Genomic DNA, 19,508 nt, shown 5'->3' with positions numbered 1-19,508 from the left:
CCTCTTCAGTGGTCTGAGGAATGTGTGGTAATTTGCATTTTTGTCTTTTAATTTTGATTGTTCTGGCTTGAGGTTTATCAATTTTATTGTTCTTTTCATAGAACCAGCTTTTGGTTCCATTGATGATCTGTTTTTCGAATTTGATTTCATTGTTATTTCTGCTCTTATTTTCTTTTGCTTGTTTTGAGTTTCATTTGCTATTTTAAAAAAGTTTTTTAAAGTGGGTGCTGAGGGTCATTGGTTGAAGACCTCTCCTCCTTTCGAATAAGTGTTTTGTGCTATAAATTTTCTTCTAAGTATTGCTTTAGTTGCATTCCCTGCCTTTAATATGTTATGTTTTTATTTTTGTTCAGTTTAAAATAGTGTCTTAACTTCCCTTTTGATTTTATCTTTGATTGGAGGGTTATTTAGTTTCTAATTATTTGGGGATTTCCTAAATCTTTTTGTTACTGATTACATATTTAATTACATGGTGGCCAGATAACATACTTGTATAATTTGAAGCCTTTTAAATTTATTGAGACTTGTTTTATAGCCCAGAGTTTGATCTCTCTTAGTAAATGTTCTGTGTGCAGTTGAAAAGAATGTTTATTCTGCTGTTCTTAGGTAGTCAGTTGGGTCACATTGGTTATAAATGTCAATTGGGTCACATTGGTTGATTTTTTTTTTAAGTCTTCTATATCTGTACTAATTTTCTAATGTTTCCATAAGTTATTAACAGAGGGGTATTGCTATCTCTAAGTATAATTGTGGATTTGTCTATCAGTTTTATCAGTTGCTTCACGTGTTTTGAAGCTTTATTATTAGGTACATAAATATTTAGGATTATGTCATCTTGATGAATTGATCCTTTTTCCATTATAAAATAACTATATCTCTGTATTATTTTTTGTTCTAAAATGACTTTGATATTAATAATGCTAGTCAATCTTTTAATTAGTATCATGATATATCTTTTCCTATCCATCCTTTTAGTTTTTTAAATTAAATTTACCATGTTTCCCCCAAAATAAGACCTAGTCGGACAGTCAGCTCTAATGTGTCTTTGGAGCAAAAATTAATATATGACCTGGTCTTATTTTACTATAAGACCAGGTCTAATATAATTATAATATATATAATATAATATAATAATGGGTCTTATATTAAGTTGTGCTCCAAAAGACTCATTAGAGCTGATTGTCCAGCTGGGTCTTATTTTTGGGGAAACGGTATATTGGGGGTGGCATTGGTTGACAATAGCATTATATACGTTTCAGGTGTACATCTATATAATATGACATCTATCTACTCTACATTTGACCCCTTTACCCTCGTCTTCCTCCCCCCACTCCCTGCCCCTCTGGTAACCACCATTTTGTTGTCTGCATGAGCTTGTTTTTGGTTTGTTCTGTTTGTTCATTGCTTTTTGTTTTATATCATTCATGAGTGAAATCATACAGTTCTTGTCCTTTTCTGACTTATTCCACTTAGCATAATACTGTCATGACCCATCCATGTTGTTGCAAATGGCAGTGTTACATCATTTTTTATGGCTGAGTAGTATTCCATCTTATGCATGTACCACATCTTCCTTACCATCCGTCAAAGGACACTTAAGTTGTTCCCATGTCTTGGCTATTGTGACTAATGCTGCACTGAACATAAGGGTGCATACATCTTTACATTAAGCATTTACAAATTTTGGGGGTAGATACCCAGAAATAGGGATTGCTGGCTCATATGATAGCTCTATTCTTAATTTTTTAAGAAACCTCCATACTGTTTTCAATAGTGGCTGTACCAATTTGCATTCCCACTGGCAGTGTGTGAGGATTCCCTTTTCTCCACAGCCTCTTCAACATGTTTTTTATGATTATTATTTTTTTTTTTTTGGTCTTATTAGTGATAGCCATTCAAACGGGTGTGATGTGATGTCTCATTGAGGCTTTGATTTGCTTTTCCCCTTATAACTGGTGATGTCGAGCATCTTTTCATATATCTGTTGGCCATCTGTATGTCTTCCTTGGAAAAGTGTCCACTCAGGTCCTCTGCCCATTTTTTAATTGGAGTTATTTTTTTTTGTTATTGACCTGCATGAGTTCTTTATATATTTTGGATATTAGCTCTTTTTCAAAGGTATTTGCAATTATCTTCTCCCATTTGATTGGTTGCCTTTTTGTTTTGTTGATGGCTTCTTTTGCCTTCCAGAAGCTTTTTAGCTTTATGTAGTCCCATTCATTTGCTTTTGTTTTTACTTCCCTTGCCTTTGGGGACAAGTCCAGAAAACTACACTGAGACCAAGGTCCATACGTTTAACTCAAAATGGATTAAAGACTTGAATATAGACCTGAAACAATAAAATACATAGCAGAAAACATAGGCACTAATTTTTGTGCATGGTGACAGACAGCAGTCTCGTTTCATTCTTTTGCACGTGGCTTCCCAGTTTTCCCAGCACCATTTATTGAAGAGATTTTCTCCATTGTGTTTTTAGCTCCTTTTTTGAAAATTGGTTGCCCCATATGTGTGTCTGTTTATTTCTGGACTCTCAATTCTGTTCCCTTGGTCTGTGTTTTTCTGCCAATACCATGCATGCTGTTTTGATTACTGTAGCTTTGTAGTGAAAAGTCAGGGATGTGATGCCTCTGGCTTTGTTCTTTTTTCATCAGGATTGCTTTGACTATTTGGGGTCTTTTGTGGTTCTATACGAATTTGAGGGTTTTTTGGTTCTATTTCTGTGAAAAATGCCATTGGGATTTTGATAGGGATTGCACTAAGTCAGTATATTGCTTTAGGTATATGGCCATTATAGCAATGTTAATTCTTCCAATCCATGAACATTTGTGTCTTCTTCACTTTCTTTCAACAGTGTCTTGTAGTTTTCAGTGTACAGCCTCCTTCATGTCCTTTAAGTTTGTTCCTAGGAATTTTGCAGTTAATGGGACTGTTTTCTTCATTTCTTCTTATGTTCCATTGTTAGTAAATAGGAACACAGTGGATTTTTGTATGTTGACTTTGTATCCTATAACTTAACTGTATTTATTGTTTCTAACTGTGTGTGGGGGGGTGGCGGGGGGATGTCTTTAGGGTTTTCATGTCTTCTGTAGATGGTGATAGTTCTACTTCTTCGTTCCCAATTTGGATGCCTTTTATTTCTGGTCTGACTGCTCTGGCAAGGACTCCCAGGACTATGTTGAATAACAGGGTGAGAGTGAGTATCCTCGTCTTGTTCCTGATCTTACTAGAGTAAAAGCTTTGTTTTTCACCATTTAGTATGTTAGCTGAGGATTTGTCATATATGGCCGTTATTATGTTGACATACTTTTCCTTCTCTGCCAGTTTTATTGAGTACTTTATCATAAATAGATGTTGTATCTTGTCAAATGCTTTTATTGCACCTATTGATATAATCATGATTTTTATCTTTGATTTTGTTAATGTGTATCGCATTGATTGTGGATGTTGAATCATCCTCGCATCCCTGGAATGAACCCCACTTGATCATGATGTGTGATCCTTTTAATGTATTGTATTTAGTTTCCTAGTGTTTTGTTTAGGATTTTTTCCGTTTCCGTTCATCAGAGATAGTTGGCCTATAATTTTTTGTATCAGGGTATTGTTGGCTTCATGAAATGAGTTAGGAAATATTCCCTCCTGTTCAATTTTTTTTTTTTTTTTGGAAGAAGTGGACAAGGATTGGTATTAAATTTTTGAATGTTTGGTAGAATTCACGAGTGAAGCCATCTAGACCTGGACGTTTGTTTTTTATTATTGTTTTAATTTGCTTACTAGTGATTGGTCTATTTAGGTTTTCCAATTTTGATTAACTAGATTCAGTCTAGGAAGGTTATGTATTTTTAAGAATTTGTCCATTTCTCATAGGTTATCACAGCTGGTGGCATATAGCCTTTCATAGTATTCTTGTAAAAACCTTTATATTTCTGTGATGTCCATTGTAACTTCTCTTTCATTTTATTTTTTTGATTTTTATTTTTCTTAGTCTGGCCAGAAGTTTTTCAGTTTTATTCATCTTTTCAAAAAAACAGCTGTTTCATTAATTTTTTTTTCTATTGTGTTCTCTATTTCATTTATTAATGCTCTGATTTTTGTTTACTTTTAATGACTTTGGACTCTTATTTCTTTTTTTAGTTCTTTAAGGTGTGATGTTAGAGTATTTGAGATTTTTCTTATTTCTTGAGGTAGGCCTATAATGCTGTTAGCTTCTTAGTACTGCTTTTGCTGCATACCAAAGTTTTGGGCATATTTTCATTTTTATTTGTCTCTGTGTATCTTTTGATCTCTTATTTCTTCTTTGACCCAATAGTTGTTCAGTTACAAGTTGTTTAATCCCCACATATTTTTTTTCCATCTTTTTTCCTGTAGTTAATTTCCAGTTTTATACCATTGTGGTTAGAAAATATGATTGGTATGACTTCAGTCTTTTTAAATTTATTGAGACTAGTTTTGTGTCCCCTTTTTAAATCTTGAAATCTATTTTGTCTGATAAAAGTACTGCTATACCTGCTTTTCTTTGGGTGCCATTTGCTTGAAGTATCATCTTCCACCCCTTCACTTTGAGCCTATGTTTGTCTTTGGTGCTAAGATGAGTCTCCTTTAGGCAACATATAATTGGGTCTTGTTTTAATCCGTCCCACTACTCTGTGCCTTTTGATCAGTCCATTTACATTTAGGGTGATTATTGACGCATGAGGACTTACTGCAGCATTTTTTGTTTTCTGGTTTCTCTGTATCTCCCCCCCCCCCCCCCCCCGTTGTGATTATCTGCTATTTTATAATAGTTGGGCAGTTTTCTACAACTTTTTCTTCATTTCCTCTTTTTTAATTTTTCATGTCTCACCTCTGGATTTTTGTTTTATGGTTATCATTAATTTTGTGTAAAATGTGTCACACATACAATAGTTCTTTTTCTTCTGATTACCTCTTATTGTCAATCACCTGTACTCATTCAGTCCTTTTCTCTCTTTTGTCACAAATCATCCCTTTTTATGTTGTACATTTCGTTACCAAATTGCAGTAGTTATTTTTTTAACACTCCCCTTTCCCCCTTAACCTTTATAATTATTTAATATCCTACTCTGAAGATTTGTAGTTTTCTGCTTCTATTAGTCATTGAAATCAAAGTTTTGTATACTTTTATCTTGTTTCCAGTAGAACTCCTTTCAACAATTCTTGTGATGCAGGTATTGTGATAAATTCTCTCAGCTTTTGTTTGGGAAAGGCCTTATTTCTCCTTCAAATTTCCTGGGATAATTATCCTTTGCTGATGTTTCTTTCCTTTCAATGTTTTGAGTATTTTCTTGCACTCTCTCCTGTCTTGTATTGTTTCTACTGAGAAATCTTATGATAATCTAATGGGGTTTCTTTTGTAGGTTACAGTCCTTTATCCCCTGGATGCCTTGAGAATTCTTTCATTAATTTTTGACAGTTTGAATAAAATGTGTCTTGGAGGTCTTGTCGTGTTGATATAATTAGGGGTTCTGTTAGCTTCCTCTATTCTAGTCAAGTTCTTTCCATGGGCTTCAAAGTTCTTATTTCTTTGTGTAGGCTCTCTGTCCCCTTCTTTCTCTTTTCTCCTGGTAATACCTATTATCCTTATCTTGCTCTTTCTAATACAAATAGTTCTTGTCGAGTTTTTTTATCTCTTAGTTATCTTTCTCCTCCTGGGTCATTTCTAGGTTTGTCTTTGACCTTGCTAATTCTCTCTTCCACCTGGTCTTCTCTATTTCAGTGCTCTCTAGTGCATTCCTCATCTCCTTTATTAAGCTCTTGAGGTCCTCTCTTGTGAACACTGTCTTGATGCCTGGAAACTACTGTTTCATACATGATCTCCCCCCCCGCCCCCACCCCCCTCAGTTATTTAGGTGGGACGGCAAATCTGATTACTGTAACTCCATCTTGGCCAGACTAGAAATTCCCAAATAATTTCTTAGTATTATAAACCTCACAGATCCTTTTAAAAAATGTCAAGCCCACACACACATACTTAAAACTTTATTTTAGTGTGAAGCCATTTTTTTAAGTAGAAAATCTTACAGTACACCCCATCACTGTAAGAATGAGTGACACTCATTGAAGATGAGTGATCATCTTCATGAAGCTCTGTTTCTTCTTGAAGATTGGAGGATAAGTTAAAGCTAGTTGTTGGAAGAGAACGCACTTTATGATAAAATGGTTTTGTTAAAGTCAGGAATTAAGCTCCAGATCTACACTCAAATAACTAAAACACACATACAAGGACGTCTGTTTTGTAGCTGGTTCATAACTCACCTGATGAATAGGCATCTGTAATAATGGAGCATGGTGGGCACGTTGTGATTCTAGCCGTTTCTGAAGTATTTTAAAACCTACAACTGTATTCCTTTGTGCGCAACTATTACTATTGTGTCTGTAGATTCATTCTGTTTCTCCTGCAAAACAAAAACCATGCCATCCTCAAACATTGTTTTCACCCAATTTCTTAAAGGAATCATTTCTGCTCACTAGGTAATTCTCATCTTTCAGTTACTGTTCAGACCCCTGTAGCCCAGTTCTGCCCTCACCATTCCAGTGACACTTCCCTGGCAGATGACTAGTGATCTATTTGTAGACCTATTTGGCCTCCCTGAAACCTAACATCGATGTGACTTCGGTCGTATTATCACTCATCATTTTTTCCCCTAGATGTTCACGTTTCCCAGAGTTTATTTTTACCCCTTTTAATTTTGTCCTAATCTCACCTACATGCATGGTCTTAAATAAATCTGTAGTCCACTATTGGCGACTCCTTACCAGTTTAAAAAAAACTTCATCTTGCTGGGCTCTAACTTGAATGGCTTATTTTCAGCTCACTCAATGTCCCTTCACTTAGATTTTTTTAAATTTTGGTTGCCCCATTTTCTAGAAAGAAGATCCTTAACTTAAATTCTGTTTACTCTTCAAGTCCTTACCTAAATCCTATTTATCCCTCAAGTCTTAGCAGAATTCATTAACTCACCTGTTTCCTCACAACATTGTACATAACTTTTGGCAAACAAACTGGAAATTCTCCATAATCCAGGATAATTTTCTAGTTCAAGATCCTTAACTGAATCACATCTACAACATTTATTTTTGCCAAACCAGGTAACAAGCACAGGTTCCAGGGATCGAAGTGTGGATATCTTTTGGGGCACATTAGTCATTCTATCAGTGTGTTTAAGGCTTGCAAATAGATTTGAAGGATAGAAAAGCTTGAATGTAATATTTATTTGGTGAATTTACATGTGAGGTCATTTACAAAAGAAGATACAGACAGATGCAGCTTTCAGTGCAGGTTCAAATACTTTTCAGAACAGGCAATAGTCCGTGAGGATTTGGAATGACAGTATTGAATGGTACATGCTTCAATTTCCTTTGTGTGTTCTACCCAACCCCAAAGGGTAGGAGGGGAGAAGAGAAGAAAATATCTGTTAATGTAAATACAGCCATGCAAATAAAAACTTTGTCAGAGGTTATTCAGTGGTACAGAATATTTATGTATTTCGGGGTTATCGTAGGTACATAATTGAAGAACTAAAATGCAGAGCTCTCGTATTTCCATTATCCAAGTCAAATTATGTTAACTGCCCCCGCTAATTAGTTAGAGGCCCCGTCTATATTTTCCAGACTCTGACTTTGGAAGGGAGCCATTTCTAATAGTTTCTAAAAAGATAGCATTTGTAGACAAAATCTTTTTGGTTTCAATAGGATAAAGCACCCTTTTAAAAGAGGGGTAAAATGCTCCTTTACGACCAACAATGTAAACTCTAATTAGATTTCATTTCCAGAAAAGTATTATTCTTAGACTTAAATAAACCTGTCCCCACCCCAAATATCTCATTCTTAAGAGACCCCTTAAGAATACAACCACCAGAAAAATGCAGCTAATAAGCGAAAGCATGGTCTATAAAAGTGACAACTGGAGGAAACAGAAACACCATGAAATGATTTCTAAGAAGGCGAGGTAAAAATACAATGAACAAAAACCTGACAGTATCCCTAGTGAAGACCTGGGCACGGGCAGCCGGTCATCCTTAGAGACCAAGGCTAGTTCAAAATTAAAAAGCATTCCTGATGTCCTCAGCATCTGAAAATACGGGCTCAGAATTCCTTAAGCACATTTAACCATAGTTGAAGCACTAAACTTGTCACTTCAGGAAATACTGTGCTTCTGACTCCACGACTTACATCTTTTTTGAACCTTTAGCCACATTTTCTTCACTAGAAATTTCAAGCTAATTAAATACTCCCACATATTACACTTACTCCATCTTTATACATACAACCAACCTGCATTTTCTTTAAAAAGTACACTATGAAGTGATACGAACCTGTATTTTCTTTAAAAAGTACATTAAGTGGTACCTACTACAGAAAATAGCTATGGGCCATTATAAAAACATTTACATGTCACCTCACCTCTTACCCGGTCCACTCTCCCATTAATACACAGTCTTCCAGCACATACATCAGTCAGAGTATTTTGCTTCTGCATAATTGTATGAAAACCAGCTGTTGTACACTTTAAGAATGATGTACATTATTCAGTAGCGTTGAGGGTCAGGTGGCTTAAGAGTTGCCACTGAGTCTAACGTTGAGCAGAATCAGAAGCATTGTGCATGCTGACAGTAGTTTAAAGGGTCTCAATTTTGCTGCCTTAAAAACAAAACCCCCACGTAAGCTTTGTTTCCTTCAAAAACAACTAAACGGGATTAATCAAATCTAAGAGAAACCTATTTTACAGCACTTGCTATGTTAATTTAAAAACCAACATGCTGTAAAATACTCATATATATTAAAAACACGAACACACACACACAGACAAAATCATCCAGAGAATCACCATCCCTTCCCAGCCCCCTCAAACAAAAAGCCAAATCAAAGTGTTTATTTGCATGGCCAATTATCATTTGTACTCTTTGCAACTTTATTTTGACATCCTTTAACAAGTTCTAAGCTTCTGTTGCATAGGGAATAAAAGCTGCAACACTGCACACTTCCTCCCACAGCCACTCCCACAACACCTAACTGAGAAACAGGTGTGACAATGACAACAGCACAAACGGAAATACTAAGTTCCACCATTCAACACGTTCATGACAGTGTCTTTAGGGTTCAGTTGGAGGGGGGGTAAACTTCTAAAAAGAGGGTCATTTTCCTTCCCCCATATTTTATAATGTTGGTGGTTTTAATCCATATTTCTTTGCAACTTCTGTCTGGGCGTGGGCAGCGTCACAGAGTGAGTATAGATGAGCCATCTCCATTTCCGATTTGGCCAGGTTAATAGCTTTGTTGAACATGTCAATGGCTTTTTCCATGTTTCCTCTAAAAGAACAAAAATTGTAAATGTGTCAAATTCAACAAGCACTTCACAGAATGCAATGAAGTTATTAGTAAGATATGTTACATGGAGTCTGACCATTGTTTCAACTATGATTCTAATAAAATGCTTCTTTGTAACAAACAAAACAGTGCACATAGAAAGCACTCAATGCATGTTAGCTACTATTACAAATACTATGTGTTTGCATTATACCACTCAGTCTTTGTTTACAGATAAGAAATCTTCCTGTCTGGTGCCTAAATTCTACATGTTTCTCCTGTACCATGAAGCTCCTTGAGAAAGCAGTGACAGCCGCACAGAACAGTAAGGCGTGGAGAGGCCTTACCTTACAGAGCTGTGAGCCCACCTTCTTTCAGCCTCATCTCACCACCATATCCCATCCTATGCACCTCTACTCCAGTCACACGGGTCTGCCTTAATTCTCTGTACACTCATATCTGCGCATCCAATTAGATGATCTATAGCCTCTGCTTGATTCTAGTCAAAGCCTCACCTTTCTAAAGCACAGTTCAAATATAGTATCTTCATAAGAAATATTCCCCGCTCCCTTGTCAGTGTTCCCACAGTTCTGCTGTCATTCTGTGCATAGTCAGCTGAACACAGACAGACAATTCTCAATTCCTAGAACTTAGTACAATGCCTGGTAATTAATGTTTCTTGAGTAAATGGACGAATATGCTTGGTCAAAAAATATATAATTTACCTCTGACAGTCTAAGTGTGGTTTGGCTTTGTATACTTACCAAGAACCAAGAGCTGCTTTAATTCAATCGTATTCGCTATGTATATATGCAGGAAATCTTACAATACATATTTAAGTCCCTACTATATATATGCCAGTTAGACTCTAAGAAATACAATGTACCTCTGGGGTGACTGTATTTAACCTTCTACTACAATATATGGCCACATGATAGATTTAATAAAACTTTTGTTCCAAGAATTCAGATATTAAGTAGACAGCGGATTTGCTAAATCCTAGGGTAATCAGCAATTTCCTTCACCCATTCACATTCACTTATTCGTAAGGCAGGATTTAGACAATTTCTTAAAGTACAATAAATATGCAAACAAAATCCATCAAACCTCGAAAGTCAGGGGTCCTTAACCCAGGCTCTAGAAACAATTTAAATGGAAAGTGTTTTCTGTATGCATGTTATTCTAAGAAAATCAAAAAATTTGCTTAAAAAGATTAAGAACCACTACCCCATCCTATTCTAATGAGAATATTCCATTCACATTAACAAACTGGCATTTAAGAAATAATATTTAATGCAACTGTTAGTATAGAATGGGTTCAAAAGAACCACAAAAATTATCATCAGCCAACACACCCACACCCACACCCACTCTGCCTACTCTGGAGCAGGGAGAAGATTGACCCCAGGAGGGGCTGGATGACGGAATTCAGACAGCTACTGGTTTCTGACAAGCGACAGTGGCGAGCTCAGTTACTTTGATATCAGTGGAATACGGGCTCATGTTTTTACTGCTGGCTCATCACATAACCTTGTCAACAAGTCTGGGCATCAGTTTCTACACGCTTCAGTTACACTGAGGATCATATAATCTGCATGTTTTCTTTATAAAGATTGGGGTAAACATCAATTTAAATAATATTTGGAAAACACCTAAAGTTCAGTGTCTGGCTGCAGAGGAGGTACTCAAACGGACAGCAAGGCCAGTAATAAGATGGTACTGTGTTTCCCCGAAAATCAGACGTAGCCGGACAATCAGCTCTAATGCATCTTTTGGAGCAAAAATATAAGACCCAGTCTTATATAAGATCAGGTCTTATAGTAAAATAAGACCGGGTCTTAATTTTTGCTCCAGAAGACACATTAGAGCTGATTGTCCGGCTACATCTGATTTTCGGGGAAACAGTACACTACACTGAATTCTGTGGCACAAACGACTGTCATCTGGTAATGGTGGATCTCAAGTGCAACTCTGGATAAACATTTACATGAAACAAGAAATTATGGGAAGTCAGAGTGGTAAAAAATTTTACCCAACTCCCTGATTTAAAAAAAAACTTAGATGTTGCAACATGCCCAATCAGGTGGCTGGTGGCTGCTTTGTAGCAGCGTCCAGGTCTCCTGGCAGCCTGGCTACCAGTCCTTACTACACTGCGCTGCCTAAGCACGTGGCAGGCTATTTGTTCTCCAGCAGGAATAATACAGGTGAAAAGAGGAAAGAACACACAACAGGTATTAGAGAAAGATTATGTTTCCCTTGGTAATGCATGTGCTTGACTTAATTTTTATAAGTATGACTTTTGGAAAAATGATGTAACAAGACAAATTGAAGTATAGTTTTGAAGGAAGCTTGCCTCAAAAGGTGAAACATAGTAAAACACAAAAAATGGATATTGACAATAATATCTGTAATGAGTAGAATGGAAAGATAAGTATCTGTGGAGCTGTCTTAAATTAACTAAGAACACTCTAGAAGTTACCTTTGCACTTCAATAGTTCCCATGGTTTCATATGCGAAGTCACATTTATTGTCGATTTCAATAGCCTTGCTGATAAGCTCTAAACCTCTATCCAGATCTTGCTTCCACTGAAGTTGAAGTAAACTGCAAATGCAAAAAGGCAGTCAGATGTGACCATGGGCCAGTATCAACAGGAACGAAGCGTATGACTCAATTTCTGTCCTCAGTGAATTTATAGTTTAATTTACAAGGAAAAGGAAAATCTAAAACTGTACGTAATCAGCGTCAAATTGTTTTCATTTTATAGTGGTTTTGTACTCTCAATTCCTTATAAAAAAAAGTGTCAGGTGGTGAACACACAATGTGAGATATAGATAATGTAATACAGAATTGTACACCTGAAATCTGTGTAATTTTACTAACAATCGTCACACCAATAAACTTAAAAAAAAAAAAGAAAAAAAGTGTCCATGGAAACAACCTAAATTGTCCATCAATGGATGAATGGATAAAGAAAACATGGCATATGCATGTGCGTGCACACACACACATACACACACACCCCCACCCCCACCCAGGAATATTATTCAACCATTAGCAAAGGAAATCCTACCATCTGCAACAACATGGATGGACCTTGAGGGCATTATGCAAAATGAACTAAGTCAGACACAGAAACAAATAACGTATTATGTCACTTATACAAAGAATCTAAAAAACCAACCAACAAACTCAGAGAACAGACTGATGGTTGCCAGAAGCAGGGGATGAGGGGTAGGTGAAATGGTTGTAGGGAATCAAAAGGAACAAACTTCGAATTATAAGTCATGAAGATGTAATATACAACATAGCAACTATACTTAATGATACTGTATTGTATATTTGAAAGTTGCTTTAAGACAGATCTTAAAGTTCTCATCACAAGAAAAAAAATTCTGTAACTATGTATAATGACGTTAACTAGACTTATGATCATTTCATAATAAATACAAATACTGATTCATGTACACCTGAAACTAATATGATGTGTATCAACTAAACCTCAATAAAAGTGCCTAGCAGTCTAGTCTCTGTTACTAATTTACTTGCAAGCTTAGTTTTTTGCTTTGTGTAAATTTAAGTGAAGTTTTTTTAAATAATTCAAGTACACAAAAACAAGAAAAACTTATTTTACATGTTTCCTATTTTGATACAAGTAACATTTGACAGGGTGTTTGGAACTGAAATCCTTAAGCTAGAGTGAAAACAGTACATTTACTAACTACTATGTAAGAATGAAACATAAGTAAAATTTAAAAAATTAACAGTGAAGCATCCACAGCTAAGAAATTTGTCAATTGACTCTACACCAGTCTCCTTCCTCACTGACCAAAAGAAATCCATCTTATTAATATGCAAGACATTTAGTTTCTTACCGGGACAAACAGAACCACAAAAATACATACCCTTTATGAACATACGTTGTGGCATTATCTGGTTCCAAATCAATACATTTATCGTACATTTCATCTGCTTTACCAAACTGTTGTTGATCTGTTAATGCCTAGGTGAGGAGATACTTCAGTTATATTAAGGTAACTGTCAACCTAAGCAGTTAAAAGTACATTATTAAAAGTTACTTCATTTATCCATTTATTACCAAATAATGTAAACTCATTTAGAATGTTATAACTTAATTATAGTTTTTTACATGACATTGTTATAAATATGAAATCTTAACTGTGCCTCTCTTTTTTGGCAAGTGGTTAAATGCAACAGCAATGTGGAAAACTGTAGAATATGTAAAATCCCACTCTTGGTGCCAGTTGTAATATCAGATTCTCACAGGTACATTCATGTCACTTATAGTTTATCATAATACATCCTATTATGAGAATTTAAAGACAACACTCATTTGGAAGGATAAGTTCAGGTATGTGTGTTAACCTATCAGTCATTCCTTAAAAAATTACTGGTGGAAAAAAAAAAAAGCAGCCTACGATCAACCATTTTAAGGCAAATTCCATGGCAAAAATGGAAGGGTTGGTTATATGGCTACCAGATCACACTCAGACTGTAACTTTGAGAGTTGGCCAGCATCTAAGCCCAAATTTTGAGAGTTTAAAAACAAGTTGTACTATGTAACTTTGCGTGTGTGTGTGTGTGTGTGTGTGTGTACATGTACATATATAAAATTACATATAACTGTATATATAGTGAAGCAAAAAGCAGAAGAGGGACCAAAGGATAGAAATTGCAGTGCAAACAGACTGTAACAATGCTAACGCTAATAAGATAGCTCAAGTAAGTGGAAACATATTCTGAAAGTAACACAGTCGCAGCAAAATGTGCAATTAGGAAAGCTCTGCAAGAGTTGTTCCTATTATAATACTGGTTTCTTTAAAACCTATTCAGTGGCCTTTGCTCTTTTAGCTGCTTGTAGAAATCTGTACCAAAAAAGTCCTTTTGAATTTCATTTCAGTGATGTGGATGGTGTTATCACCTTCTGGTTTGTTCCTGACATAGGAATAAACCCAAGTGTACCTATTCAATGCAGATGCCGTACAATTATAACATGTATGTTAACTTCTATACATTCTATAAAATTGTATATGTACATGCTTTCATAACTAAATAGAGCATGTAGTCAGCAACCAATGTTTCATTTTTTAATTATCACCATGCTGTCTAGGAATTGTAAGAACAAAAACTGAATAGATATTATTTCTGAGGTGAAAGAACTTCTGGGCTGAACTTCATACCCCCGAGAATTATTTGAGAATTTCAATCTCTAATAATGGAGTGATATGTAGAGCTTTAGAGAATAGATGCAAATTCTATTGGGATCAAATCAATCTTCTCAAACTCCCTCTTAATAAACCCTCAGAAAAAATTTCACCCCATGAAATTTTAACTTGACAAAGATATCATGAAGGAAATTAAAAAGAAAACAAGCAACCTTAAGAATGGTTTGGACAATGGTCATTTTCAAATGTTTCCTATTTCTATGATGTGTAGGCAGGTATGACATTTCTTTGCAAAAAAAAAAAAATAAGACAGAAATTACTGAATATTAACATAGATGGTTTATGTTATTAAAAGCAACTTTTAACTTAAAGACTAAGAGAAAACGGTCATTCAGAGATCATTTAATTGGAGGGAAAATCTAACTATGGCTCTAAGAAGCTAATCATTGTCATTTAAATGGATGATTTAAAGTTAGTAAGTAAATAATTCAAATTGAAATCCTACTTCCCATAGGTTCAATCCCAAACCAAGAATTTTAGACAAACCAAAGAGACGTTAAAATGAACTGTTACAGCTTTTCAAATCACTCAAAAGGAACGATGATCAAAATGGAAAGAAAACTCTTTCCACAGACATTTTTCCCACCAACTGAATATAGCAAATTTCCCTAAGGAATTAAATTTTACAAATCCAATCCAAATGAAAACATGAGAGAAATGTCCTGCTTAAGCCTCCCCATGTTAAGAGCTTAGGCCTGTGGTTTTCAAACTGTACGACACAGGCGCCCCTCCTGAGGTGACTAGGGACCATCCTGAGGGCCTGGAGACACAGGAGCAAAGCCATCTGCTTCCACAGAAGCTGCAACCAGGGAAGCAGCGTAACCTAATTTCCAGACTGAGATTCAGCATACAAATGCAGGTCTTTATTTTTATTTTTAATTTTTTTTGAGGAGGGCACAGCTCAGTGGCCCATGAAGGTATCGAACCGGCAACCTTGGTTTTATTGGCACCACGCTCTCACCAACTGAGCTAACCAGCCACTCATTAAATGCAATTCTTTATAAAAAAAGGACTGGAAACTGAAAAAAATATGAAACATCATTTACCTGGGCATATAGTGCATAGCCTTCAGCACACTTGGGAAATTTCTTTATGACTTCTTCAAAGCCTTTCATAGCCGCTTGGATTTGTGAAGAATTGCTTCCCGTATATGCCTGGCGATACTGTTTAAAAAATCAAGCCTGTCAAATCAGGAACTCAAAACTCATGGAATGTTAACATATGAAAGTCACACAAAGTTACAGGAGTATTTCCAGAAAAGCAGGTGATTGGCTAACATAATTTGCTGCATCTAAAAGAGTTCTAAAGAAACAGCGCAGCAGCAGGGGATCCATAGGCCAGGGCTATGCTACCACTCACTGCAACTCCCAGCTGTTCAGTCCTCTGAAGAGGGCACCCTACCTTGTCAGGACTTAACTTTGCATACAAACAGGGGTTTTAAATAGAATTTATTGCCATTTTACTAAAGGGGTTATAAAGTGCCTTTTATCTACTAACATTTTTCATCTGTAATATACAGGACAGACTGTATTTACACCAGTGGTCCCATGAGATTATAATGGAGCTGAAACATTCCTATTGCCTAGTGACAGCTGTCGTAACATGACGCATTGTATTACCCGTTTGTGGTGATACTGGTGTAAACAAATCTGCACTGCCAGTTGTATAAAAGTATAGCATGTACAATTATGTACAGTACACCATATTTGAGACTGATAATAAACTTACCAGTTTCTGTATTTATACTTATCATTACTTCAGCGTGTACTCTTTCTACTTATATAAAATTTGCTATAAAACGGTATGCCGCGTTAGGCTGGCAGCGGCTTCACATCTCATGTTTACCAATCTCTTGACTGCATCTTCTCCTCCTGTGCTTGGTTTAATCTCGTGTTTTGTACAGTTGCATGCTGTGCCTGTAGCCCAGGAGCAACAGGCTGTATCGCACAGCCCAGGTGTGCAGTAGGCTGCACCATTTAGATTTGGTAAGTGCTCTCTGTGATGTTCACACAATGATGAAATCACCTAACATTTCACAGAACCTATTGTCGTCGTTAAGCGATGCATGACTGTAAATGTGTTTGTTATCCAGTTTCTAAAATTATTTTAGGACTCAACCTATAGAGCTAACTGGAAGAACCTCATTTCAATATAAATGGACTTATTTTACCTGATTTTCAGTGTTTCTGAATATTAATAGTTCTAAAAAGGCAAGATGAGAGAGCAGTTATTTGATATTATGACTGCAGTTACTTCCTCAAAATGTTTGTGTTCTTTGTACCAGTTTTTGGTGGAGAAGCAGAGAAAATACTGCTGGTCAGGCGAGCATTAAAATCAGGGACAAACACCTATCAAGGTGAACTCATAATAATACACCAGAGAAACACAGGAGCAAGTACCTCAGTGAGCATCAGAACACACTTCTCATTCCCTAAATTAACACATACCCCCTACAGGCATCCTTTGGGGGAAAAACAGATGACTTTGTATAGACAATGAGATATGCATTTTTGTTAACAATGGGGAAATAAAAATGATGTTTAAGAAAATACAAAAGAAAGTAGAACCTACCAATGCAAAACATTTCTGAGCTTGTGCCAGAGCCGACTCAGGTCTTAACCTAATACATTCATCAAAATCTGCCACTGCTTCTTCGACTTGATCCAGCAGTATTTTCAGCTGAGGAAGAAATACATAAACACAATTCAAAGTAGTGCAGCGTTAAGTATGCTCTCATCACAGCTCCACACAATGCTAAGCATGTGCTCTTCACGCAACAGAGAATTACTTTCTAGAAACAGAACTAGAAAATCTTGTAATTTTAAACGACTGTAAAATTTAAAACTAATGTCCAATTTTTAAAAAAGCACTATAAACCCACCACTTCTGCACTTCAATTTTGATCACTCTTAAGCAAGAAACCCTTTCTTCTAGGAAACTAGACATTTCTATACTTTCAAATATCAAAGCAGATCAGACATCGGATAACTAGCTTTCAAGTTAATTTTAAGATACTACCTGTAAGGATCAAAATGTTAAGAATTTTAAGAGGTTAGCTCTACAGTTCTTAACACCCTTCATACAGAATACTAGGTAAAATTCTCCATTAGAAAGCACTTCAGCTTTTCTATTGCATGGATAGCCCATATGTTCCACCAAAATGCATTGCAAGAAGTCATGTTAAACAAGTAGATTATAAAGCCATGTTTTCCCCAGATGAGGCTAAAGTTAGGAATTGTTTTCTTCACTAGATGTTTTTTACTAAAAAACAAATATGCAGATTATAACTCCATTCAGAAAAGATTTTTTTGTACTGTTCAGATAGTCTAAGCTAAATATTTCTTTGTTAGCAAGAAGCTTGCAGAAATCATTCTGTTGATTCTAACATTAACTCAAAATGCTCATTAAATGTTTTTAATGTTTTACTCATTTGAAAACCTATGAACCAGAAACATCTGAAAAATAAACCTGAACTGGCAAGCTTATATTTGTAGACTTCCTTTTCGCTTTTTATAAGTAAATACTAAAATTATAAGGACAAATGTTCAAGATGGAAATAAATGCCAAACCAAACTGTTAAACCACTGTGATACTTTGTTCACAGCTATCAGAAGTGATAGAAGAAAACTGCAAGACTCAAACGCGGTATCAAATTTCTCAACCCAAAGGTCAGAACTTGCGGTAAGAAAACAGGCTTACCTGTCCTCGGTGGTGATACACGTCTGCGTTCTGAGGGTCGATATCAGCAGCCATGTTAAAATCCTGAGTGGACAGCAAAGGCTGCTGCTGTTGCATGTACATGCTGCCTCGTTTGATGAGAGCATTTGCTCGAAGCTACATGCCCAAAATGAGAAAAGGTTTGTTACTACTACTTTTTATTCCAGTTTAGATTTTTCAAAAAAATAACAGCTGCATTGAGATATCATTCACATACCATAAAGCTCACACATTTAAGGTGTACAAGTCAGTCATTTTTAGTGTATTCAGAGTTGTGCAACCATCACCACTATCCAGCTCCAGAACATTTCCATCCCCCCCAAGAGAAACCTCACACACATTAGCAGTCACTCCCTATTCCCCCTCTAATCTGTCAATCTACTTTCTATGAATTGGTAAAATCTGGACATTTCATAAACATGAAATAATACATTACATGGTCTTTTGTGTCTGGCTTCTTTCACTTACTATGTTTTCAAGGTTCACCTGTTTGGTAACACGTATCAGCACTTTATTCTTTTTTATGACTGAATATTATTTTATTGTATAGCTATACCACATTTTGTTTATCCATTCATCAGTTGATGGACATCTGAGTTGTTTCCACATTTTGGCTGTTACGAATAACACTGCTATGAACATTCATGCATGCATTTTTGTGTTGACATATAGCATATTCAATTCTCTTAGGTATACACCTAGAGAGAACTGCTGGGTCACATGCTACCTCTGTTGAACTTGTTGAGGAATTCTCAAACTAATTTCCAAAGGTATTTTACCGTTTCACATTCTTTCTAGCAATGTATAAACAGTTCAATTTCTCCACACCCTCACGAATACTTTCACTTGTCCATCTTTCGGATTACTGCCATCCTGGTGTGTGTAAAATGCTATCTCATGATTTTGATTTGAATTTCCCTAATAGCTAATGATGCTGAGCTTTTCATATATATTCTTTAGAGAAATGTCTGTTTAGATCCTTCACCTGTTTTTAAGTTGAGTTGTCTTTTTATTACTGACTTGTAAGAAGAGTTCCATATACATTCTGGATATAAGCCATTATCAGATACATGATTTGTGAATATTTTCTCCCATTCTATAGAACGTTTTCTCTTTCTTGATGGTATCCTTTCAATTACAAGTTACAAGTTTTAAATTTTGATGAAGTCTTTTTTTTTTTTTTTTGGTTAGTTGTGCTTTTGGTGTCGTATCTAAGGAACCACTAC

At 35.9% G+C, this 19,508-nt stretch overlaps 1 protein-coding gene across 1 annotated transcript in view; it reads right to left on the bottom strand.

Annotated features, from left to right (window-relative positions):
- Window positions 1-7,212: 7,212 nt before the first annotated feature.
- The window catches only part of TOMM70 (translocase of outer mitochondrial membrane 70), a 34,009-nt gene continuing 21,713 nt past the window's right edge, over window positions 7,213-19,508 (bottom strand). Inside the window, exons 7-12 of the mRNA XM_019756491.3 lie at window positions 18,265-18,399; window positions 17,137-17,244; window positions 15,612-15,728; window positions 13,225-13,322; window positions 11,801-11,923; window positions 7,213-9,324 (exon numbers count right to left, since the gene is read on the bottom strand). Of these exons, the coding sequence (XP_019612050.2) occupies window positions 9,171-9,324; window positions 11,801-11,923; window positions 13,225-13,322; window positions 15,612-15,728; window positions 17,137-17,244; window positions 18,265-18,399 (735 nt within the window). The 3' untranslated portion in view covers window positions 7,213-9,170. The remainder of the gene's footprint in view (window positions 9,325-11,800; window positions 11,924-13,224; window positions 13,323-15,611; window positions 15,729-17,136; window positions 17,245-18,264; window positions 18,400-19,508) is intronic.

The sequence above is a fragment of the Rhinolophus sinicus genome, chromosome 17 (genome assembly GCF_057876585.1).
Source record: "Rhinolophus sinicus isolate RSI-liver-muscle chromosome 17, RSI-T2T, whole genome shotgun sequence".
In the NCBI taxonomy this organism is placed as follows: Eukaryota; Metazoa; Chordata; class Mammalia; order Chiroptera; family Rhinolophidae; genus Rhinolophus; species Rhinolophus sinicus.
The sequence above is the reverse complement of the archived record's forward strand: the minus strand, read 5'-3'. Positions and strand labels throughout refer to the sequence as shown.